At 52.1% G+C, this 24723-nt stretch overlaps 2 protein-coding genes across 2 annotated transcripts; both read left to right on the top strand.

The window, feature by feature from the left end:
* Window positions 1-435: 435 nt before the first annotated feature.
* Window positions 436-877, top strand: LOC128930208 (putative butyrophilin-like protein 10). The gene has a single exon (XM_054248055.2). The coding sequence runs from the start codon at window positions 554-556 to the stop codon at window positions 875-877; it is 324 nt and encodes a 107-aa protein (XP_054104030.1). The 5' UTR covers window positions 436-553.
* Window positions 878-1588: 711 nt separating this feature from the next.
* Window positions 1589-11649, top strand: LOC103787278 (butyrophilin subfamily 1 member A1-like). The gene is made up of 4 exons (XM_078356422.1): window positions 1589-1598; window positions 1983-2264; window positions 3651-3872; window positions 8420-11649. Exons 1-4 carry the CDS (start codon window positions 1589-1591, stop codon window positions 9097-9099), a joined length of 1194 nt encoding a protein of 397 aa, XP_078212548.1. The 3' UTR covers window positions 9100-11649.
* Window positions 11650-24723: the final 13074 nt, after the last annotated feature.

Genomic DNA, 24723 nt, shown 5'->3' with positions numbered 1-24723 from the left:
TGGAATTCTGCAGATGGACTGGGGTGAGAGGTGCGTCCCCATGAGGAGATGGGCACAGGAGCACACCAGGCGAGGCTGCTGTATCTCCATCTCTAGCATTCACAACTTCTTGGGAGTGAATGACCTTTCTCTTCTTTCTCTCTCAGGGCGTTTTTCCTCTGCACCTGTTAGCGGTGCTCCACCTGGTGGTGGCTCCTCTTCCGGTAACAGTGCGTGGCTCCTGCCGGCAGGAATGGCAGTGATGAGTGCTCCAGACGCCTTCCAGCCCTTTGTCACCCTGGTCTTCCTGCAGCTTCCACTGGCCAGCATCTGTCAAAACTGTTGGACAGACCCCTGTGCAAGTGGAGGCAGGTGTCCAGCATGGCAGGAAGCTGAGACCTCTCCCTGGCAGCGCAGGGCTCAAGAGGGTCCTCCCAGCTTCCGAGATGAGGGAGGGACAGGCGGGGGAAACCCCCCGGCCTCCCCACACATGGCTTAACCCAGCCCTTTCTGATCTGCTCCCCCAGGGAAAGCCAACTTTGATGTCATTGGGCCTCATGCTCCTATTCTGGCCATGGCTGGGGGACAGGTGGAGCTGCAGTGCCAGCTGTTCCCCAGTGTGAGCGCCGAGGACATGGAGCTGAGGTGGTACAGGTGCCAGCCCTCCCTGGCTGTGCACGTGCATGAGAGAGGGATGGACATGGATGCAGAGCAAGTGCCACAGTACAGGGGAAGAACCACCTTCGTGAATGACCACGTGGCAGGCGGCAAGGCCACCGTGAGGATTCACAGCGTCACCGCCTTCGACAATGGGACGTACTGCTGCCGCTTCCAGGACGGCGCTGAGTTTGGGGAGGCCGTGGTGCAGGTGCAGGTGGCAGGTGAGGCCGGCGGCTAGCTGGCTGTCAGCCCCACTTCTGGGCACAACCTCCGGGCCCAGCATGTCCAGGTGGAGGGTTTCGGGGGGGCAGGAGTGAACCCTCCCAGCTGCTGTGCCGGCCTGCACTGCTCCCCAGAAGCGCAGCTATGAAGGCAGGGCCACCTTCCTCATCTTCCTTCCCTCCTTGCACCACTGGACTGGAAAGGAGGGAAGAAAAGGAGGAGAAAGAGAGAGACGTGGAGAATGAAAGAGACAGAGATGGACAGAGAGGATGAGAGAGAGGCAGGGAGACAGTCAGGTGGAAAGAGAGATGGAGAAAAAGACAGAGAAAGATAAAGAATGACAGAGAGAATGATAGAGACAGGGAGGGAGAGATAGAGAGAGGGACAGGCAGAGACAGAGAATGAAGGAAGGAGAGACAGAGATGGAAAGAGACAGAGAGAACAAGAAACAGAGACACAGAGAGAGTGAAACAGAGAGACAGAGATGGATAGAGACAGAGAATGAGAAAATGAGAGACACAGAGAGTGAAACAGAGAGACAGAGATGGAGAGAGACAGAGAATGAGAAAATGAGAGATACAGAGAGAGTGAAACAGAGAGACAGAGATGGAGAGAGACAGAGTGAGAAAATGAGAGACAGAGAGAGTGAAACAGAGAGAGAGTCGGCGACAGAAAGAGTGAGGGAGGTAGAGACAGAGACAGTAAAAGAGAATGAGAAAGAGAGAACATGAGAAAGAGTAAGCAACAGAGAGAGGGAGGGAGAGAGAGGAAGTGACAGGAGACAGGGGCCGGGAGAGAGAAGAGAGCCTTGAAATCCTGGAGGTTTCCTGGGTGACTCAGAACTTGTGCTTGGAAGCAGACAAGCCTGGGTCCCATCTGTGACCTGGATTCTACGTCCGGGACACAGGATGCGTGTTCAGTCCTCCTGGGCCTTCTGCTTTGCCTTCCTCTCTTTCGTCTGGGAAATGGGGGCACTCTGTTAGGGATGGCACGTGACACAGGGTAGGCAGTTTGTGAAACTGCCAAAAATACACTGGAAATTCTCAAGACTGTTTTTTTTTCCCCCTTTAAGTAGAAGCAGCCATGGCTGCAGAGATTCAAGCCGCTGTCTCTTCCTTCAGGGCTGGGCACGGAGCCCAGAATCCAGGTGACGGCTGGGCAGGATGGAGTCAGGGCAGACTGCACGTCGGCTGGCTGGTTCCCCAAGCCCTGGGTGGAATGGAGAGACTTCAGGGGCCAAGCGAGGCCCGCTGTGACAAATCTCTCAGCTTCAGCCACCACTGGGCTCTGGGCTGTGGCGTCCAGCTTGACCCTCTGGGACAGGGCTGTGGAGGGTCTCTCCTGCTCCATCTCCAGCCCCCTTCTCCCTGAGCAGAGGAAGGTAGCTGAGAGCCGCCTGCCCGGTGAGTGCTCTGTTCAGGTCTGTCCTCACAATCCCTGAGCACAGGAGTCTGTGGCCCTGGACACTGGCAGGAGGGGACAGGTGGCAGGTCCGTGTCCTCACCTGGCTGGGGCATCCCGGGATGTGTATTGCACGGGTGCTGATTACTGAACTGGAACAGAGATGAGGGTGCAGACGCCCTGGGGACAGCTTTGCCTTTGGGGTAACAGGAAATGTACACCCTGATATCAATGGTTTTTTAAAAAACAGACTTTTTTTTTGAGACAGAGTCTCACTCTGTTGCCAGGCTGGAGTGCAGTGGTGTGATCTCAGCCACTGAACCTCCACCTCCCAGGTTCAAGCGATTCTCCTGCCTCAGCTGCTGGAGTAGCTGGGACTACAGGTGCACACCACCATGCCCAGCTAATTCTCTTATTTTTAGTAGAGACGGGGTTTTACCATGTTGGTCAGGCTGGTCTTGAACTCCTGACCTAATGGTTCGCCCGCCTCGGCCTCCCGGAGTGCTGGGATTACACTGTGAGCCACCGTGCCACTGTTTATTGGTCCATTCACCTACTGGAAAACATCTTGGTTGCTTCCAGATTTACCTTTTGACAAAAACGTTCACTCTTACTCTTCTAAATTATGTCAAACCTATAGAAAATTTGCAAGAGTAATAGAGAAGTTGACTGTGCATCCTTTACTCACGTCCACCGCATTTTTACCTTCATGCCATATTTCTTTTTATCATTTCTCTCTCTGTCTTTCTACAAATAGACATCTAAGGTCCGTTTCCCACGCCTCCATCTAAGGTCCGTTTCCCACGCCCGCCTCTGACATGTCTCCTACGCATGTTCGATCTCTGTTTCCTATGTGTATATCTTAGGTCTGTCTGATATCCATTTCCTATGCATATATTTATACCCAACTATTTGGTCCATTTTGGCTCCTATATCAAAATACTACAGACGGGTGGCTGAGAAAGGCGATAGTTATTGTCAGTTTTGTGAGCTGGGAGGGCCAAGATCAAGGCGTGGCAGATTTGGTGTCTGGCGAGGTCGCCTTCTGGTAATAGGTGGCACCTTCTCACTGCGTGGAAGGGGTGAGGGAGCTCTCTGGGGTCCCTTTTATGAAGGCATCATTCCCATCATACCCATTATGGGGAATCCACCCTCATGACCTCATCACCTACCAAAGGCCTCACCTCCTAACATCATCACCGTGGGATTCCAACCTGGGAACTTTGGGAGACACATTCAGTCCCTAGCGCCACCTGCGCAGATACATACTTTTTTTGAAACTATTTCACAGTAGTTTGCGAATATGATGCCCCTAGACCCGTGAACCCTTTAGTGAGTTTGACCTCAGAACACCCATGATCTCTCACCCCAACATTCTTGGCTTCCAGAATCTTCTCCAGCTACCTTTTCCAGAAGCTCCGGGTTCACGGCATGGAAAGCAGCTCTGCCTCTGATCCTCGTTGCAGTGGGACTCCTGATAGCTGGAGGCCTCTGTATCTTCTGGAAACGTCAAAGGGAAAAGAATAAAAGATGGCTGGAAGAAGAGAGGGAGCGAAGAGAAGAGGAGCAGCAGCCGCCCACCGGCAGCGGTGAGGCTGAGCCATGGCGCGGTAAGCAGGGAGCCCTGACGAGGCACATCCCGCCCCTCAAACCTAGCACGAAGCCCTGAGCTGAGGCTTCCTCCATGCGTTCTCAACACGCTAGGAACAGGGTGGCCAGTGGAGCCCCCGCTCTGGAATTGCCCAATTGAGATCTACCCAGTGAGACATCTGTCTCCTAGCAGTCCTTCGGTCAGCCTTCACTGGCTGATTTTGGGCAGGGTGGTTGCACTCTTGCTTGGAAACAGATCTGAGCTTGAACCCCAAGGCTGATGAGGGAGCTGAGGGACCTGGTGTGAGCCCTGAACCACTCTGTCCGCTGCGGGTGCTGACACCATCCTCCAAGAGTGCTGTGGTGACCAACAGAGTCACATCCAGGGCAGGGGCCGTGTGGGGGAGAGTCTGTGGGTGCCATCACTGTGATTATTCTCAATATTGACTGTGTCCATTTGTCCACTTCGCTCCCTTCCTCCTGTGCATTTCAGGAGCTGAGGACTTGTCCCTAGACTGCAGAGCCCGTTTGGATAGTAGGGATGGTGCTTGGCTGGTTACAAAGACTGCATTATGAGAGTCAGTCGTGCCAGCTCACAGCTGCCATCCAGCATTTTGGGAGGCTGAGGTGGGAGGAATGCTTGAGGCCAGGAGTTTGAGACCAGCCTGGGCAATATAGCAGAATCCTATTTTTTCAAAAAATAAGGAAATTAGCCCAGCATGCTGGCGTGTGCCTGATGTTCCAGCTACTCAGGAGGCTGAGGTGGGAAAATCGCTTGAACCCAGGAGTTTAAGGCTACAGTGAGCTGTGATTGTGCTACTGCACCCAGCCTGGGTGACAGAGCCAGAGAAAGAAAGAAAAGAAAGGAAAGAAAGAAAGAAGGGAGGGAGGGAGCAAAGGAAGGAAGGAGGGAAGGAAGAAGGAAGGAAGGAAGGGAGAAAAAAAGGAAGAAAGAGAAAGAGAGAGAGAGAAAAGAGAGAGAGGGAGGAATGGAGAGAGAGAGAAGAAGAGAAGGAGAGGAAAGAAAGAGAAAAGTCAGGGCGAGGTGGCTCACGCCTGTAATCCCAGCACTCTGGGAGGCCGAGGTGGGCAGATCACTTGAGGACAGGAGTTCAAGACCAGCCTGGCCAACGTGGCAAAACCCCATCTCTACTAAAAACACAAAAATTAGCCGGACATGGTGGTGGGCGCCTGTAATCCCAGCTACACGGGAGGCTGAGGCAGGAGAATCGCTTGAACCCAGGAGGTGGAGGTTGCAATGACATGGTGCCACTGCACTCCAGCCTGGGCAACAGAGTGAGACTCTGTCTCGGAAAAGAAAATAAAAGTCAGCATCATGACACACTTACGTAGGTTGCAGGAGGACAGGGCCAACGGCCTATGGGACTTAAACAGCTGTTCTTAGAAATGAGACTCCTTCGTATGTTATTTTACTGAACATGAAAGACACACGTGTTCTTCAGCTAAGTCAGGAGCGCTCTCCTTTGGTTGGGCTCATCGCGGTGTGAGCTTTGGCCCCATGTTGATGTGCTGCACCTCACAATTTCCCTCCTCTCTGCTTCATTGCAAGTTGGCGGGAGAGTGACGTCACCTGTGGTGAGAGCCACATGTGGAGGCGTGGGGCCTTTGCAGCCAGGGTCCCACAGGCAAAGGGAGCCGGAAGCACAGATCTAATTCCATGGAGCAGGGATGAAAGGGCGCTTGCTCTAGGGACCCCAAAATTAGAGCTGGTGTCAGGGGTAAAGGAAAGGGCAGGAAGTCCTTCCTTCAGGGACATATAGGTCTTGGTTTCTGTCCCCCACACACTCATTCTGATGGAAGTAAGAAAAGTCCAGACTTACTCAGCAGGAGAGTGAGAAAGGAATGAACCAGGGCCACCTGGAGGCAAGCCCAGACTGTCTCTGGCTTCAGTCTGCCTTCTGAGGCTTGTTTCTGCATATCTGTGTGCAGATGTGTGCATGCATACATGTGTGTGTGCATGAGTGTGCCTGTGTGCTTGTGTATGCATGTGTGGGTGTGTGCATGAGTGTGTATGCATGTGCACGTGTTTGTGTGTGTGTGTGCATGTGCAAATGTGTGTGCATGTGTGTGATGGGTATGTACGTGTACATGTATGTCTTCATGTATGCATACCTGTGTGCCTGTATACCTGTGTTTCTGTGAGTGTGAGTGTACGCTGCCTGCGTGCATGCGCGTGCATGTGGATGAGTGTGAATGTGTATGTGTATGCATGTGTGAATGTATGCATGTATATCCGTTTCCATGAGTGCATGCTGCATGTGTGCATATGTTTGCATGTGGATGAGTGAATACATGTGTATGCATGTGTGTGCATGACTGTGTGCATATATATCCATTTCCATGACTGTGTGCTGCATGTGTGCATGTGTGTGTGCACGTGGATGGGTGTGAATATGTGCATATGCATGTGTGAGTGTGTGCTTGGAGGGCTTGGATAGAAAGGGCAGGCTCTCCAAGGCCTTGCAGCATGCAGTCTGGGCGCTGGCGCTGTACCGGATGCCCCAGTGTGGGATTACAGGCGTGAGTCACTGTGCCCAGCCTGGGCTCCTTTTTTATTCCTGGAACACTGGGAGAGGCAGGCATGGAGTGTCCATGGCCACAGCTGTCTTACATGTGGGAGATGCTGAGAGGGTCTCTGCTTTCCTGATGGGGAGCTCTGGGGATGCAGTCACCATGGACAGCAGGGAAATCTGACTTTTTACCTCTGGACATGATCTCACGAAATACAGAGAAGAGTCTGGGCGCGGCGGCTCACCCCTGTAATCCCAGCACTTTGAAAGGCCAAGGGGGGCACATTACTTGAGGTCAGGACTTGGAAACAAGCCTGGCCAATATGGTGAAACCCCATCTCTTTAAAAATACAAAAAAATTAGCTGGATGTGGTGGTGGGCACCTGTAATCCCAGGTACTCGGGAGGCTGAGGCAGGGGAATTGCTTGAACTGGGGGGCAGAGGTTGCAGTGAGCCAAGATTGTGCCACTGCACTCCAGCCTGGGCAACAGAGCAAGACTCCGTCTCACACACACACACATAAAGAGAGAGAGAGAAAGAGAGAGAGAGAGAGAGAGAGAGAGAAGAGTCCCTGTGGAAAGGGAGAGGTGAGGACCAGGGGAGGCAAAACTGGCTGAGCAGGAGATGGGGCCAGTGGGAGGACTTGGGAGGGACAGTTGGCAAAACGTGGACGAGCTCTGCAGATTCCAAAACAGCTGTTTCCTAGCGCTACGCCCACGTCCATTTTCTGGTTTTGGCCATTTTACTACAGCTATGAAGATGTTGTCATATGCCGTATTCTTTATGCTTTTTGTCACTCTTTGTAAATCTGGAATCATTTCAATATGAATAAGAAATTTCCTTGAATGAGAGCATGTGGGATGGAGGGAAGCGCAAAGAGCTGGACTAATTCTTCAGTGAGGGAAGAGGCGGCTGGGGGTTGGCAGTGGCTGTGGGGGAGATGCGGTAGGAACAGCCCCGTTCACAGCCCGGGTGTAAGGAGCAGGGGACTGGGTGGGCAGAAGAAAGGCAGGAGGTAGCAGCGGGGATGTGTGGGGGTAATAAAGAAACAAAAGCAAGGAGGAGCAGGGCTGCCCTGCAGGAAGGAGGCAGGGGCGTTGAGTGGGGAGGCTGCGTCTTTGATAATGGACAGCGTGGATCCTCTCAAGCCCTTGGGGATGAGGGTTCAGGCAGTGATGTATGCCTGGGACTGTGATGGGGACCAAGCGCACGGTGGCGCACAGGGCTTCTGAAGGAGCAGGGCAGGCCACCTAGTGCTGGTTCCAGGTGTCAGAAAGGTGTGTCTGGAGCAGCCAGGTGCCCAGGCTACCCTTACCGCCTCTCGTTTAGGGAGGTGGAGTGCAGATGGATCTCCACCTCCAGGTCATGCCCCAAAGGGTGGCACCCTGAGACAGCAGGCAAGACAGAGGGGACCCGTGAACGGAGGTTCAGCAGAGGAAGGGTGGCCTTTGAGGAAGAAGGACAAGGACTGGGGCAAAGCAGAGAGAACTGCTTCCCGCAGAGGTGGGCATTTGGGGAGACCTTTGTCTCGGCATCGGGACTGCTGGGATCCTTTCTGGGGCTTTCCAGAGGTGCTGGCTGGGGCTCTGCCTCCTCCCTTCAGCTCTGCTTCTCTCAGTCTCTGTCTCTTTGTGTCTCTCTGACTCTGTCTCTGTCTCTATGTCTCTGTTTTTTTTTTCTCTCTTTCTTTCCCTGTCTCTATCTCTCTCTCATTGTGTGTCTCTCTGTCTCTATCTCGCTCTCACACACACACCCCGCCCACCAGCACAACGCTGTGAAGGCAGTGGGTGCACCCCCGGGGAGGTGGCCCAGGCCGCCGCACACCAGCCCCACTCACCTCCCTGGACCTTCTGCCAGGATCCCGCTGGCAACCCCAGGCTGCCTGTGCCCTGCTCTCTTAGGGACAAGATACAGAGACCATGAAGGGACTCCTGGAGATGGAGGGGGACGCCCCAGTGTGGGAGACCAGCCTCGGGGTTCCCGACCTGCAAGGGAGGCACCCCACGCCCCAGACACATGACTTTGCCTTTCCACAGTGAGCCTGAAGCTGGACCCGGACACCGCGAGCCCCAAGCTCAGCCTGTCGGAGGATGGGAGAAGCGTGTGGCGGCTGCTGTTCCCACAGGACCTGCCCCCCGGCCCCGGGAGGTTCGAGCCGGAGCCCTACGTCCTGGGCCGGGAGCGCTTCTGGACGGGGAGCCATCGCTGGGAGGTGGAGGTGGGCCGCAGGAGGGCCTGGGTGCTCGGCGTGTGTGCGGAGGGCTTGCCGCGGAAGGGCAGGATCCCCAAGGCCCCGCGGCACGGAGTCTGGGCGCTGGAGCTGTACGGGAGGCGCTGCCGGGCCCTGTCCTACCCCAGGACGCGCCTCCAGCTGGCCCGGCCCCTCCAGCGGGTGGCCGTCACCCTGGACTGCCACGCCAGCAGCGTCTCCTTCCACAGCGGGACGGACGGCTCCCTGCTCTACACGTTCTCTGGACTCGCCGCTGGGCCCCTGCGGCCATTCTTCTGTCTCTGGACGCACGACCCCTGTCCCCTGATCATCTGCCCAGTGGGCCCAGAGACCGGGAAAGGTACTGCCGACCCCAGAGACCTCTGGCCTTCCCCGGGAAACTCCAGTGGGGGAGACACTGTCCTCGAAAGACAAGGACACTCCCCGGGCGAGGCTCACATTCTCGCCCAGCCCTGTCCAGCACCGGGAGGAACGTGCAGCCCCTGAAGCTCAACAGGACTGTGTCTGAGGGTGCGGCCCAGGGCCGCGATCCCCCGTCCCAGCTCCACACTTCTCCTGTAAAATGATGGCGCTGTGGTAGGCACTGAATTGTGCCCCTTCGAAGGTTGAAGTCCTAACCCCGCGACCTCCAAATGTGGCTGTGTTTGGAGATAAGCCCTTTAGAGAGGGAACTGAGGTCAAAGGAGGTCATGATGTGTCCCTGATCCTACAGGGCTGGTGTCTCCACAGAGGGGAGGTCAGGTCACAGGCACAGAGGCCTGGCCCTGGGAGGGTCTGCGGAGAAGCCCAGGAGAGAGGCTGAGGGGAAACGGCCCTGCCAACAGACGCCTTGGCTCGGCCACCAGCCTGCAGGACTGGAGAAGGTCAGTGTCCGCCTTTAGGCCAGGCCTGCCGTCCTTTGTTACCGAGGCCCAGGCAGATTAATAATAAAGAGCAGTCAGTACACCCCTGGGCTCCTCTGTGACAGGCAGAACTTGGGGCACGTGCAGAACCAGCAGCCCAGGGCCCTCTGCTGCTCCATAAACAGCAGTCCTCCTCCTCTTCCTCCCCCTCCTCCTCCCTCCTTCTGCCTTCTCCTCCCCATTTCCTTTCCCCTCCCCCTCCTTCCCTTCCTCTTCTTCCTCCACTCCTCCCCCTTCCTCATCCCCCTGACGGTCCCCCAGATGTCTGGTCTTCCTGGAATCGATCTGCTCTCCCTCCCTCCCCGTGATGTGTTATCAAAGGGCCACCCAGAGGCCAAAGGTCCCAGGCCTTGTTGACTTACCCTTGGCATCAGTCAGGATCAAATCTGAGCAGAAGCCACACCAGCAGTTTGACAGAGAGAATGAGCCAGAAAGAAGTGTTCTCCAGGCATCGGAGAACCCAGACGACAAGGACACTGTCCTTCAGGGTGCTAGCGCTCAGCTCCTGAAGCAGCGCCCACCCCATGGCTGGGAAGGCAGGCAGCTCAGGGGAGGAGCCCTCGGAGGTGAGGGGCCCCCAGTGCGGCTGGGAAAATGCAAACTGGTCACACACTGTGAGGTTGGACAACCCTGGGCGGGACGAGGATGGACTGACCCCTGAACGCGCCCTCTGGCCGCCAGCTGCGGGGTCAAATAGGGAGCAGCTGATGGGAGCCTTGCAGGCCTGTCTCCACCCAGCCAGGGAGCACTTGGGAGCGCCCTGAGGCTGCCCAGCTAAGTTCAGCACACCTGGGGGTTTAAAACCATGTGAATTTCCTGTGGTCCCAGCCTCTCAGGAGGCTAGGACAGGAGGATCGCTGGAGCCCAGGAGTCTGAGGCTGCAGTGATCTGTGATCATGGTGCCACACTCCAGCCTGGGCCACACAGAGAGACTGTCTCTAATTTAAACAAACAAAAAACGACGGCACGAATGTATTCTCTCCCAATCCTGGGGACCTCGTCTGAAATCAGAGTCACAGGGCTGGCTTCTCCTGAACCCTCTGAGGAAGGCTCCTTCCCAGCTCCTGGTGGCTGCTGGCCCCCTTGGCTTGTGGAAGCGCCGCTCCAACCCCTGCCTCTGTCACGCGCGGCTCTCTTCTCTCCATGGGTCTGCATCTCAAATCGCCCTACCCTTTCCCCATGAGGACATGCAGTCAATGGCCTTGGGGCCACCCTAAGCCAGCAGTGTCTCATCTTCAGAGCCACAAGAAGGGATCTTAATTCCATCTGCTGAGACCCTTTCTCCAATAGGGTGCCCATTCGCAGATACCAGGCACTACAACTTGGACGTACCATTTTGGGGGGCCCCATTCAGCCCAGTACAGTGAGTTGTGAGGTCTCAATGACCCTCACACCTCCCAGAAAACAACGGACTCCACCAGGACCCTGTCGGGGTCTGTCAGCCTTTGGGAGAGAAAAGTGCCTTGGACAAAGGTGAAATCCATTTTATAAAGGTATTCCGGATTCCCAGTTCTCAGAGTCCACCGTCAGAGCACTAGCGCGGTTAGCGGTGTGGCCAGAAATCGCCATGGAAGAAGGTGGGCTCGGAGCTGGGCTCTGGAGAGAGGGTAGAATGGGTGTGGGTGGAAACAGGATCGGACAGAGCCTTTGCCCTCCCCACTGGCAGCTCCCCCATCACCACCAAGCTCTGCAGGTGACTTCCTTCAGCCTCAGGCTGACACACAATTGTAAAAAAAGTTTATTTCTCTTTCCTGATTATTAAGATAATACTGATACATAAGAAAGTGTGCCCATTTTAAGTGTGCAGTTGGATGAGTTTTGACCCTTGTGTATAATCACACCCCCTGCAGGAGATTAACACTTCCTCCCTAAACGTTCCCCCCAATCCCTTAGTAACCGACCCACTCTCCCCAGCCCCTGTCCCAAGCGACCACTGATCTGCCCTCTACAGTTTGAATTCACTCTTGGTCTTTCTTTGGGATAACAAGTCTGTTAAAATCCAGCAACCTTCCTGGTGCAGCTGGGCCCATAAGCACCGTCTTACTCCAGCTCTTCTCTTGGATGCGTCTGTATTGTTTCCCATCCCTCGTTGCCTGTTATCTGGAATTTCAAATAAATGAAAGTCTACAGTGCATCTTCTGTGTGTGACTTCTGTCCCTTGGCATGGCACGCCACTGCCTGTGGTCATACGTCTGTCCCTGGCATGGCACATCACTGCCTGTGGTCACAATCTGGTGCATTTTGCTGCTGAGTAGCAATCCCAGCACTTTGGGAGGCCAAGGCGGGCAGATCACCTGAGGTCGGGAATTCGATACCAGCCTGGCTAACGTGGTTAAACCCTGTCTTACTAAAAATACAAAAATTGCTTGAGCCTGGGAGGCGGATGTTGCGATGAGCCAAGATCACACCACTGCACTCCAGCCTGGGCAACTGGGGTGAGACGCCATCTCAAAAAGGAAAATGGACAGCTTCCTCTGGATCTTTAGGTCTTCATTCTGAAGCTCCCCCCCCCCCCGCCCCCGTCTACATGCTTAAACCTGTCTGCCTTTTGCAAGTTGATTTTTCAGCAAATGCAAGGGGCCCAAGCGACAGCCTTGTCCCCTCCCCTGCTGTGAACATCCACCAACATGATTTTGAGCACATTTATGCTTTCCTTTCTCCTTGATAAATGCCTACGAGTGGCAGGCTCATGTTTAACTTGATAAGAAACGGCCACCTGGTTTTCCAGACAAGCTGCACTGTTGTGTAATTTCACTACAGATACTGCACTATGTCCTCACCCACACTGGATGTCACCACGATGGCACTGGTATCTTCTTTAATTTCAGCCACTGTAGTGTGTGCCTGTGCGTGTGTGCCTCTGTCTGTGTGCCTGTGTGTGTGTGTATGCATATAGTGTGTGTGTCTGTGCGTGTGTGCCTGTGTGTGTGTACCTGTGCATGTGTGTGTATGCATATAGTGTGTGTGTGCCTGTGTGTGTGCCTGTGTGCGTGTGCCTGTGTGCGTATGTGTGCCTGTGCATGTGTGTGTATACATATAGTGTGTGTGTGCCTGTGCATGTGTGTGTGTATGCATATAGTGTGTGTGTGCCTGTGCGTGTGTGCCTGTGCATGTGTGTGTATGCATATAGTGTGTGTGTCTGTGCATGTGTGCCTGTGCATGGGCCTGTGTGCGTGTGTGCCTATGTGCGTGTGTGTGCCTGTGCATGTGTGTGTATGCATATAGTGTGTGTGTGTCTGTGCATGTGTGCCTGTGCATGTGTGCCTGTGTGTGTGCATGCATATAGTGTGTGTCTGTGTGTGTGCCTGTGTGCGTGTGTGTGCCTGTCCATGTGTGTGTCTATGCATATAGTGTGTGTCTGTGCGTGTATGCCTGTTTACCTGTGTGTGTGTGCATGCATATAGTGTGTGTCTGTGTGTGTGCGTGCCTGTGTGCGTGTGTGCCTGTGCATGTGTATGTGTATGCATATAGTGTGTATGTGTCTGTGCATGTGTGCCTGTGTGCGTGTGTGTGCCTGTGCATGTGTGTGTGTATGCATATAGTGTGTGTCTGTGCATGTGTGCCTGTGTGTGTGCATGCATATAGTGTGTGTCTGTGTAAGTGCATGCCTGTGTGCATGTGTGTGCCTGTGCATGTGTGTGTATGCATATAGTGTGTGTGTCTGTGCGTGTGTGCCTGTGTGTGTGTGCACGCACACACATGTATTGGTATAGTTTTTTGGTTTCACTTTGCATTTCGCTGGTGACAAGCAAGAGTATTTTTTCATGTGCTTATTAACCATTGGTGTATCTTCTTTACAGGATGGGAGTAGCTCTTCCAGTCCTTTGTCTATCTTTTTGTTTTTTGTGTTTTGGTTTTTGTGTTTTTTTTCTAGAGACAGAGTCTCACTCTGTTGCCCGGGCTGGAGCACAGCGGCACGCTCACAGCTAACTGCACCCTCAACCTCCTGGGCTCAGGTGATCCTCCCACCTCAGCGCCCCAAGAAGCCAGCACTACAGGCACATGCCACCACTTCTGGTTATTTTTTTTTAGAGAGATGGGGTCTTTCTACGTTGCCCAGGTTGCTCTTAAACTCCTGGGCTCAGGCAATCCTCCCACCTCAGCCTCCCGAGCAGGTAGGAAGGACCACAGGTGTGTCCAATTCTGCCCCTTATTTCTTAAATAGGGTTGTCTGGTAAGTTGGTTGATGGCAAAAAATAAAAGTGATTTAAAAAGTAAACAATAAACAGGGTTGCCTGTCCTACGATTGAATTCTCAGAGCTCCTCATATGCGTGGACACAAGCCCTTTACTGAGCACGTATTTTGCGCGTTGCCCATGACCTGCATTTTCATTGCCTTAACTACGCCTCTAGAAAGCAGAGGTTGTGGCAAGGGGGCGAGGAGATGTTTCAGTGCACGCAGTGCCTGGGCTCTAAGGTGGATGGTTCTGGAGGCCTGATGCCAGCGTGGAGACTAGTTAATGAGCTCCACTGTGTATTTAAGATTCGCTTAGTGGGTACAGCTTAGGTAATGTCGCCACAGAAAAGGGTAACTGTGAGCTGACGGGCGTGTGAATTAGCCTGACTGTGGCAATCACTTCACAAAGTATACATATATCATAACATGCTGTGCACCTTAAATGTATATATTCTTTGCTAATTATACCTTGATAAAGCTGGGGGGAAATTGAATTGCTCAGTTACCGAAAGAAGAGCAAAAATCTTTTTTTCATTGTTTTCTATTATAATACCTGCTTTGCTGTCCTGTTTAGAAAATGGTTCCTGAATTCAATGTCCAGATATTTTCTCCTGTGCTGTCTTCCAGAAGAACAGCCATTGTAGCTCTTACACTTAGCCCTGAGATCCATTTTGAGTTGATTTTTGTGTACAGTGTCAGGTAATGTTTGAGGTTCGCTTTTTTTACTCTGTAGCCAGGCTGGAGTGCAATGGTGTGATCTCAGCTCACTGCAACTTCCACCTCCTGGTTCAAGTGATTCTCTTGCCTCAGCTTCCCAAGTAGCTGGGACTACAGGCACCACACCCAGTTAATTTTTGTATTTTTAGTAGAGACACGGTTTCGCCATGTTGGTCAGGCTGGTCTCGATCTCTTGATCTCATGATCTGCCCGCCTCAGCCTCCCAAAGTGTTGGGATTACAGGCATGAGCCACCGCGCCTGGCCTGAGGTTCACTTTTTAAGCATAGCTATCCAGTTCTTCCAGGTCTGTTTTTGTTTTTACCATTGCAAAAGGAGGTGACACTTTTAATTAAACGTTCTACTTTGAGATGGTTAAGAGTCCACGTGCAGTTGCGTCTTAGGGAGGCCACGGTCGCCCGTGCGGGTCGTGCAAACACACACAAGCCACCAGAACAGTCCTGTCTCCGAGTCCCTCGCAGCTCACAGAATCGTACAAGTTTCCTTTCTTTCTGCGTTTGTTTGTTTGAACCACTCTACTGATGTGTGGCTAACATATAAAAGGCTGCAGATACTTCATACAGACCCTCTGGTGAGTTTTGGTGTCGCCTGAGAAGGTGCTGTGACCATCAGTGTTGTAAACCTACCCATCTCCTCCAAGACTGTTTCCCACCCTTGATAGTATTACTGTGAAATTTGTTTGTTTTCTGTTTCTTTTCTTTTCTTTTTTTTTTTTTGGTAAGGACACACCATAAGACCTATACTATTAGGAACTTTAGTTCTACAAAATCACCTGGTGAGCCACGGCACTGGCCTCGGTTTACATCTGCAAGACACGCGCGCCCTGCACAACTGCACCTTTGAACCCTGGACTACCGTCTCCCTTCTCCCTCCTCCCTCCAGCCCCGCTGGCCACCAGCCTTCTCCTCTCTGCTTCTAGGAGTTTGACTACCGTGCATGGCTCCCTTAAGCAGGTCCTGCTGCTGACCTCGCTCTTTTGTGCCTGGCTTATTTCACTCAGCATAACAACCTCCCGGTTCATCCTCGTTGTCACAATGGCAGGACTGCGTTCTTTCTCAGGCCGAATAACAACTCATTTGCAACTAATAATCATAGCCTGATTTAAAAATGGGCAAGAGCCCTGAATAAACATTTCTCCCAAGATGGATGAACGGTGTGATGGTTAATACGGAGTGTCAACTTGAATGGATCGAAGGATGCAAGGTTTTATTCCTGGGTGTGTCTGTGAGGGTGCTGCCACAGGAGATGAACATTTGAGTCAGAGGACTGGGAAGGGCAGAGCCACTGTCAATCTGGGTGGGCATTATCCAATCAGCTGCCAGCACAGCTAGAATAAAGGGGGCAGAAGAAGTTGGAAGGAGCAGGCTTGCTGAGTCTTCAGCCTCCATCCTTCTCCCATCCTGGATGCTTCCTGCCCTCAGACATCAGATTCCAAGTTCTTCAGCTTGTGGACTCTTGGGCCTACACCAGTGGTTCGCCAGGGGCTCTCGGGCCGTCAGCCACAGACTGAAGGCTGCACTGTTGGCCTCCCTGCTCCTGAGGTTTTGTGATTCCGACTGGCTTCCTTGCTCTTCAGCTTGCAGTTGGCCTATTGTGGGACTTCACCTTGTGATTGTGCGAGTCAATACTCCTTAATAAACTCCCCTTCAGGCAGGGCGTGGTGGCTCATGCTTGTAATCCTAGCAGTTTAGGAGGCCAAGGTGGGCGAATCACTTGAGGTCAGGAGTTCGAGACCAGCCTGGCCAACACGATGAAACCCTGTCTCTACTAAAAATACAAAAATTAGCTGGACATGGTGGTGGGCACCTGTAATCTCAGCTACTCGGGTGGCTGAGGTGGGAGAATTGCTTGAACCCAGGAGGTGCAGGTTGCAGTCAGTCGAGGTCACACCATTGCACTCCAGCCTGGACAACAGAGGACGATTCCATCTCAAAACAAAACAAAACTCCCCTTCATATTTACATCTGTCCTATTAGTCCTGACCCCCTAGAGAACCCTGACTGATACAGAGGGCCAGCGGGCCCATGAAAAGGTGCTCAACACCATGGATATCAGGGAAATGCAAGTCTAAACCACAGTGAGATGTCGCCTCACATCTGTCAGAATGGTTCTTATCAAAAAGACAGAAGGTAGGTGTGGCAAGGGTGTGACAGAAGGAAACCTTGCACACTGCTGGTGGGAACGTAAATTAGTACAACCACTCCAGAGAACGGTGTGCAGGCTTCTTGAAAAGCTAAAAATAGAGCTACCATACCATCCAGCAATCCCACTGCTGGGCGTGTATCTAAAGGAATTGAATCAGGATCTCAAAGAGGCACCCGCACGCCCGTGTTCACAACTGCCAAGATATGGAATCAATCTAAGTTCCCATTAACAGGTAACTGGAGAAGGAAGATGTGGTCTGTTTACCAAGTTCTGTCCTCTGCTTTATCTGCTCTGCCTAGCGCAGAGCCAAAGGCAGACGCTGAAGACCTCAGTCATGGCTGAATTCAAGGAAGTGCATGACTGTCCCCCAAGCCATCCATAATTGTTCCTCTTTTATCAATAGGACACACCTTGTAGGGGACACCACACCAATTGTAAGTAACCTCAGTTCCAGGGGCTACAGGGAGGACGTGAGACCTGGTGTTGGGGGTCGAGCACGTCTGCCGGGGGGCTACCGACCTGTGGGAGTGCCCGAGACCGCCAACGTAGATGTTTTGTTCAACCTGAGGGAGAGAGTGCACGGAAGTGAAAGAAAATAGGAAAGCAGAGTCTGGAGGTCTGCGTAACTTATAGTCAAAACGCAGCAAGTTTATTCTTGTGGGTTACAGCTTTTATACCTTTTTTCTTGTTACATTTACTTTATCTCAGCAGAAAAGGGGTAAACAGAAAGGAAATAGAAACTCCATAAAAATAGTTATCAGGGGCTTGTGATAACCGCTCACAAAGCAGTTTAAGGGGGCTTGTGATAACAATTTACAAAGCAGTTTGTTTTTCAAAGATACACAGTGCAAGCAAACAGTGGGGCCTTAAGGTGGCTTGTTGATCCTGTTTTCCATCAGGAGGTAGAACAAAGGCTTAGCTCCAGGGAAAATATGGGCATGGGTCTCTGCTCCTCTCAGGCATCTCAATTGCAGCAAATTTATTGCTTACACAGAGACTGATGGGGACATGAAAGCAGACAGCATAATGTCCTCATAAACCACAGACCTTTGCTTTGCATTCTGTTTTTGCCTCAGTGACTCAGCCCGTGGCCTTTGTCTCAGCTCAACAGCCCTTGAAACGGGGGAGAGCAGATAGGTCCAGCAGCCAAGATGGGGCGAGTCATGCTGCTGTCTCAAGCCCTTGGCGCGAACGCCACACAACCTCCCAAATGCTTCACCTCCTAACACGCTATCTTGGAGGAGAGAATTTGAGCATGTGACTGTGGAGGTGGGACGCCTTCAGACCGTAGCGTGGCATGCACATTGCCTCGCCCACAGCCAAGCCCTGCCTGAGACCCTGCCCTTGCACGCCACTGCTGGGAAGTGGCCTCGAAGCCCTTGGGATGCCAGGCCTGATAGGAGGGCGTTTGCCTGGTGGCCTTGGGTCACACTGGACAGTCCCATCATGTGGGGTAGGGTGGGTTGGCCACACTGAAGAGGACACTGTGACTGGGGGTGGGAGTCCCCAAGCCAAGCCCAGCGGCATTGATGTGATGTGGGATAGGGGCCTTTGGGTCCCCCAGTTCCACCTCTGGGGCTTTTCTAGTGCGCTATAGAACCCGAGGTGGTTTGGGGAACAGCTCACCCCGCAGACACCCGGCTGGTGCTGAGAAATGGGCCCGGCGTTGGGGACTGGCTCCTCCTAGCGTCCGGTTGGTCTAACTCCCTCTCAGGTACAGCCTAAGCCCCATTAGTGGCTTCTGATACTGCATTTGTTACAAATTGAAGGTGGGTGGTGGCAATCACGTGTTGAGCAAGCCGGCCAGTGGCATTTTCCCAGCAGTGTGTGCTCACTTGGTGTCTGTGTCGCATTTTGGTAATTCCTGCAATATATCAAGCTTTTTTGTTATTGCCAGTTTTGTTCTGGTCATCTATGATCAAGGATCTTTCATATTACCTTTGAAATTCTTTACGGATGCCAAGAAATGCGTCCATACAAGACAGCTAACTAAATAGAAAACCGCCACATCCACCCTCACTGCTCCACACACCAGCCATTCCCCGGTCTCTCTCCCTCTCCCCAGGCCTCCCTATTCCCTGACATACAATACTGAAATTAGGCCAATGAATAACCCCACAATGGCCCCGAAAGGAAGACACACCTCTCACCTGAAAACAAAAGCTGGAGATGATTAAGCTTAGTGAGGAAGGCACGTCCAAAACAGACAGAGGGTGCCAAAGTCACGCGTGCTGTCACTGCAGAGTTCTTGAAGGAAATTAAAAGTGTTCTGGTGAACACACAAATAATAAGAAAGTAAAACTGTCTTATTGCAGATATGCAGAAACTGTGCATGGTCTGGATGGAAGATCGAACCAGCCACAACATTCCCTTAAACCAAAGCCTAATCCAGAGCAAGATCCTCTCTTCAATTCTAGGAAGGGTGAGAGAGGCGAGGAAGCTGAAGAAAAGCTTGAAGCCAGCAGAGGCTGATTCCTGAGGTTTAAGGAAACAAGCCAGCTACGTAACCTAAAAGCACACGGTGAAGCCGCAAGGGCTGATGGACGCTGCGGCAGGTTCTCCAGAGGATCCGGCTAAGACCACAGATGAAGGGGCCACGCTAACAGCAGATCTTCAATGCACACAAAACTGCCTTCTATTAAAAGCAAGTGCCAACTAGAACTCTCAGAGCCAGAGAGAAGTCAACGCCTGGCTTCAAAGCCTCAAAGGACAGGGTGACTCTCTCTTAGCGACTCTGTGCAGCTGGTGACTTCAAGTTAAAGCCACTGCTCAGTCACCATTGCAGCAATTCTAAGGCCCTTAGGAATTATGCTCACTCTACTCTGCCTGTGCTGTGTAAATGAAACAGCAAACCCTAAATGACAGCACGTCTGTTTCCTGCATGGTTCACTATTTAAGCCCATTAAAATGTTAAAATAGCCAATTAATGCACCATTCAAGTCTTACTAACTTTCAAGTTAACTTTGCGAATTCACTTTCAAGTCTTACTGTTTAAGACGTTTCATAAGGCTGCAGCTGCCACAGACAGTGATTCCGCTGATGGATCTGGGAAAAGTCTATTGAAAACCTGCTGGAAAGGAGTCACCATTCTAGATGCCTTCAGAACACTCATGATTCATGAGAGGGGGTCAAACAGCAGCGTGAACAGGAGTTCGGAGGGTGCTGATTCCAGCCCTCGTGGGTGGCTCTGAGGGGTTCCAGACTTCAGGGAGGAAGTCGCTGCAGATGTGGGGGAGCAGCAGGAGAACTAGAGTTAGAAGTGGAGCCTGGAGGTGGGACTGAACTGCTGCAGCCTCCTGAGAAACGTGAATGGATGATTACTTACTTCTTATAGATGAACAGAGAAAGTGGTTTCTTGAGATGGAATCTGTGCCTGGTGGAGGTGCTGTGCACGTTGTGGACATGACAACAAAGATTTAGAATTGACAGGAACTGAGCGGGTAAAGCAGTGGCAGGGTTTGAAAAGAGTGACTCTAATTTTTAAAGATGTTCTGTGGGTTAAATGCCATCAAACAGCATCACAGGCCACGGAGAATCACAGGCCACGGCGAATCACAGGCTACGGAGAATCACAGGCTACAGAGAAGTATTTTGAAGAGTCAATTGATGTGACAAACTTCATTATCTTAAGAATTGTCGCCGGGCGTGGTGGCTCATGCTTGTAATCCAAGCACTTTGGAGGCCAGGCGGGCAGATCACCTGAGGTTGGGAGATCAAGATCAGCCTGACCAACATGGTGAAACCCCATCTTAAAAAAAAAAAGAAAGAAATTGCCACAGCAACCCCAGCCTCTAGCAGCCACCACCCTAATTAGTCAGCAGCCACCAACATCAAGGCAAGACCCTCACCAGCAAAAAGATGGTGACTTACTGAAAACTCAGATGAGCGGGGTGCCGTGGCTCACACCAGTAATCCCAGCACTTTGGGAAGCCGAGGCGGGCAGATCACAAGGTCAGGAGATAGAGACCAGCCTGGTCAACATGGTGAAACCCTGTCTCTCCTAAAAATACAAAAATTAGCCGGACGTGGTGGCGCGCGCCTGTAATCCCAGCTACTCAGGAGGCTGAGGCAGGAGAATTGCCTGAACCCAGAAGGCGGAGGTTGTGGTGAGCCGAGATTGCGCCACTGCACTCCAGTCTGGCGCCTGGGGACTGAGCGAGACTCCATCTCAAAAAAAAAAAAAAAAGAAAAGAAAACTCAGATGATCATTAGCACTGTTTAGGAACAAAGTATTTTTAAATTAAGGTACATACATTGGCTTTTTTAGACGTAATGCTACTGTACACTTACTAGACAGCCTGTAAAAGCATTTTATATGCACCTGGAAACCAAAAATTTCGTGGGACTTGCTTTATTGCAGTATTTGCTGTATTGCAGTGGTCTAGAAGCAAACTCACGGTTTCTCCAAGCTATGCCTTTTGGTTTGGCCCCAGACCGCCCTCCACAGCAGGGCGTCATTCTACACTCCCCACAGCACCACTGGGCTCACCTATGTGCCATCGTCACTCAGACTTCACATCACCTGGTGCTGCAGTTCCCATCACCTCCCTGCCCCACTCCCTGAGCTAAAGCAGTATCTTGTGGTTTTGATTCTCCAGTTACTAAAGATTTAAGCATCTGCTTATATTTTGCTGTTGCCAACCTCATGAATTAACCAAGAGCTACTCAATTAGGTAAGTAGAAGGTAAATGGCCCCGGCCGGGCCTGGTGGCTCACGCCTGTGGTTCCAGCACTTTGGCAGGCCGAGGCGGGTGGATCGTGAGGTCAAGAGATCAAGACCATCCTGGCCAACATGGTGAAACCCCATCTCTATTAAAAATACAAAAAAATTGCCGGCGCGTGGTGGTGCGCGCCTCTGGTCCCAGCTGCTCCGGAGGCTGAGGCAAGAGAATTGCTTGAACCCAGGAGGCTGAGGTTGTGGTGAGCCGAGGTCGCGCCACTGCACTCCAGCCTGGCACCTGGTGACCGAGTGAGACTGTCTCGAAAAAAAAAAAAGGAGAGGAAGGTAAAATGGCCCCAAACATTTTTATCTCCTCTCTTGGCCACAGGATCCTGAAACTGAAAGCTTCATTCGGGTCCCAGCTATCCACAGCTTTCCCACTAAGCTCTGATAGGAATTGAGAAAAAGGTAGTGAGCTACTGGGCAAATACATCCATGTCTTGAGACTGTGTCCCCTACCTTCCAGCGAACAAATTGTCACTTCTCTACACAGTGCCTGGCCTCTGTATCCTTCCATGTGCCACCCACTCCCTATGGCCAGGCTCAGACACCCTCCTGCCCAGGGCTGCCCTTGACCAGAGAGACAAAGCCACAGGGACACAAGTGGCTCCTCAGAGCTCCCGTGGTCAAGGGCTGAGGAGGGGCCTCTGTTTCAAGCCGTTTCTGTAACACGCCCTGCGGGAACAGACCAGAAGGAGACGGGAACGACCACACAGGTGTCGGGGAGAAACGTTCCCCGGAGATCAGAGGTCGAGGCAGGGCCCACTGAAGAGCAGCAGACAGGCCGTCGTGCTGGGTCCACTGCAAGCAGGTGCGCAGTGGTGACCAGAGGGAGAAACGGCTCCGGGTGGATTATGTAGCGCCCGCAGGCCACTGGGAAGCTTTCCCTGAAGGAATCTGAGTTGCTGCAGGGCCTCGAGTACAGCGGGGGCAGGCTGTGCCTTGGTTCTGATTTTTATTCTTTTAATACATTTCATTGTGTATATCTAAGGTATGTGACATACTGTTACAAGGTACACACAGCAAAATGGTCACTGCAGGGAGCAATGAACATTCCCATCACCTCCCAGAGGCCAGCATTTTTAGGACTTCCTGGCAAGAGCAGCTGAAGTCTAGTCATTTCGCAGGAACTCCCAGATCAGCGCAATTCTCTTACCTATAGTCCTCCTTTTGTACGTTGGATCACCAGACCGGTTCCTCCTACATATATATTTTTTGAAGCACTGTGCTTTGTATCTCCTACATATTTTAAGGGAGAAACCCGTCTACCTGCTGGGTTGGAGTGCACTGTTGGACCAGGGAGAGGACGTGAGGTTCCTAGGTCTCCTAGGCAGGAGAGGACAGTGCCAGCAGGGGTTCAGGGGGGCACGGGGAGCAGGTAAGACGAGGACAAGTCTGTGGCTACAGGAAGAGTTGCAGGATTTCTCTGCAGACCTGCCATGGACTGTGAGAGAAAAGGACTCAGAGACAGCTCTGAGATGTCTCTCTGAGGACTGCAGGGATTGAGCCCCTTGCTCGAGTCTGAGATGGAGGCAGTGACTGGACCTGGGAGAGGGTTTGGGAGAGAGACCCACGTCTGAGAGGCAAGTGTGAGGTCACCATGGGGGTCTGGGTAGAACAGAGAGATCACAAGAGGGTGCCAAGAGTCCTTCCACATGAAAAGAGTGGAGAGGAGGCAAGGCAGACGGGCAGCATCGGCAAAGCCAGAAGCCCTCACTGAGGGAATGTCCCTACACAAATCCACTCAAATAGACAAGGGCTTCATTGTAAGGCCTGAAACTGTCAAGCCAGTAGAAGACACAGGTGAGAAAGTCCAGGACACTGGCCGAGGCTTTGGGTCACACCATTTCTTGCATATGACCCTAAAGGAAAATACACATGCAGGATTGCATAGAGCTCAGAAGCTTCTGCACGGCAAAGGAAATCAGCAGCAGAGTGAAGACGACTCACAAGTCGGGAGAGAATATTTGCAAACCATACATTGGGCGGGGGGTTATACCCTATATACACACGGAACTCAAACTGAATAGCAGGGAAGCGAATAAACACGGCCAAAGGACCCGAACCGACGTTTCTCAAGAAGACCCCCCAGTGGCCAGCAGGTATATAAACACGCTCAGCATCACCAATCACCAGGGACACCAAACCAAACCGCGGGATTACCTCACACCTCTCAGAGTAGCTCATTTCTTTCTTTCTTTTTTTTTTTTTCAAGAAGGGAAAGGAGGCAGGGGCAGCTCAGGGAGCAGAACGGCTAATTTCAAAGGCTATAATGTTGGCGAGAATGTAAATTAGTACAGCCATTATGGAGAAGCATACGGAGGTTACTAAAAAGATTAGAAAGAATTGTGACCCAGCAATCCTACCGCTAAGCTACTGAGAAATACCGAGTTTATGAATATTGATGCATGCTGAGAGTACAATAGAATATATTGCTTGCTAGGAAGAACGATGGCACGGAAAACCTAGCAGACCCCCCCAACAAGTGGAAAGCCATTTGGGGCATTCCAAAGTGGCAGGACAATGTAGAACTATCACCCACCAGTTAAAACAATGCTTTGAGATATCTGGCCCTGCCCCCGGGGCTCCCTCGTGGAGAACGCCTTTCAGTTTGTCTGTAGTCAGGGGTAAGTGGGTAACAGCTGCCTGCTTGGTATATTTTTGAGTTATGAGAAAACACAGAACACCTGTTTGTTAATAATAATTACCTGTTGAGAGAGACTCTGGATGAGAATCTGCTCCGGGCCTTCAGCCTGGCGTGCTGTCAGCCCCTGAGGCTCTCAGCTGGGTAGGCTGCTCCCCCCAGATAGGTCCACTTTGCTGTTCTGTCTGGTGTCTGCCTCTCACTGGTTCAGTGCTGCCTGGGTGGGGTCTCCCGGCCGAGCTGGTACTCAGTACTAAGCATTTTCCGGAAGAAGATGAGTGGAAGAGATACCCAGACTTCTGTTTCTTCCAGCAGTTTCACAGCAGCCAAGTTATAAATCAGCACGCGTGGCCTAGAAGCCAGTGGGTAAAGGGACAAAGTGGATGGAGAAAATGTGTATACACACCGTGGAATACTATGCGGCCAGAAAAAGGGAAACTCGGCCATTTGCTACACGGGTGAATGTGGAGTCCATTAAGTGAAATGAGCTGGGAACAGGACAAATATCACATGATCCCACATGTGGAATGAAAATACTGATTTACAGAAAGAGAGAGAGAGAGCAGTGGTTAGCAGGGACTGGGACCAGGGGTCTGGGGAAATTCTGGTCAAAGGGTACAGAGTTCCTGTTTACAATAACTCAAGGCCTTTGTGCAGCATGGTGACTCCAGAGGATAACCGTGTACTGTGTGCAGTCAGCCTCTGTGTCTCAGTGTCCCACATACCTGCAGAGGGCGGGCTGACTGCAGGGGACTTGAGCATCCGTGGATTTTGGTATCTATGAAT

The sequence above is a fragment of the Callithrix jacchus genome, chromosome 19 (assembly GCF_049354715.1).
Source record: "Callithrix jacchus isolate 240 chromosome 19, calJac240_pri, whole genome shotgun sequence".
In the NCBI taxonomy this organism is placed as follows: Eukaryota; Metazoa; Chordata; class Mammalia; order Primates; family Cebidae; genus Callithrix; species Callithrix jacchus.
The sequence above is the reverse complement of the archived record's forward strand: the minus strand, read 5'-3'. Positions and strand labels throughout refer to the sequence as shown.

Excerpts from the sequence above, each read along its gene's own strand:
- LOC128930208 (XM_054248055.2), top strand. The coding sequence starts at position 554 with ATGGCTGGGGGACAGGTGGAGCTGCAGTGCCAGCTGTTCCCCAGTGTG.
- LOC103787278 (XM_078356422.1), top strand. Across the intron at positions 2,265-3,650 it reads AGCTGAGAGCCGCCTGCCCG|AATCTTCTCCAGCTACCTTT; the intron begins GTGAGTGCTCTG and ends CTTGGCTTCCAG. Across the intron at positions 3,873-8,419 it reads TGAGGCTGAGCCATGGCGCG|TGAGCCTGAAGCTGGACCCG; the intron begins GTAAGCAGGGAG and ends GCCTTTCCACAG.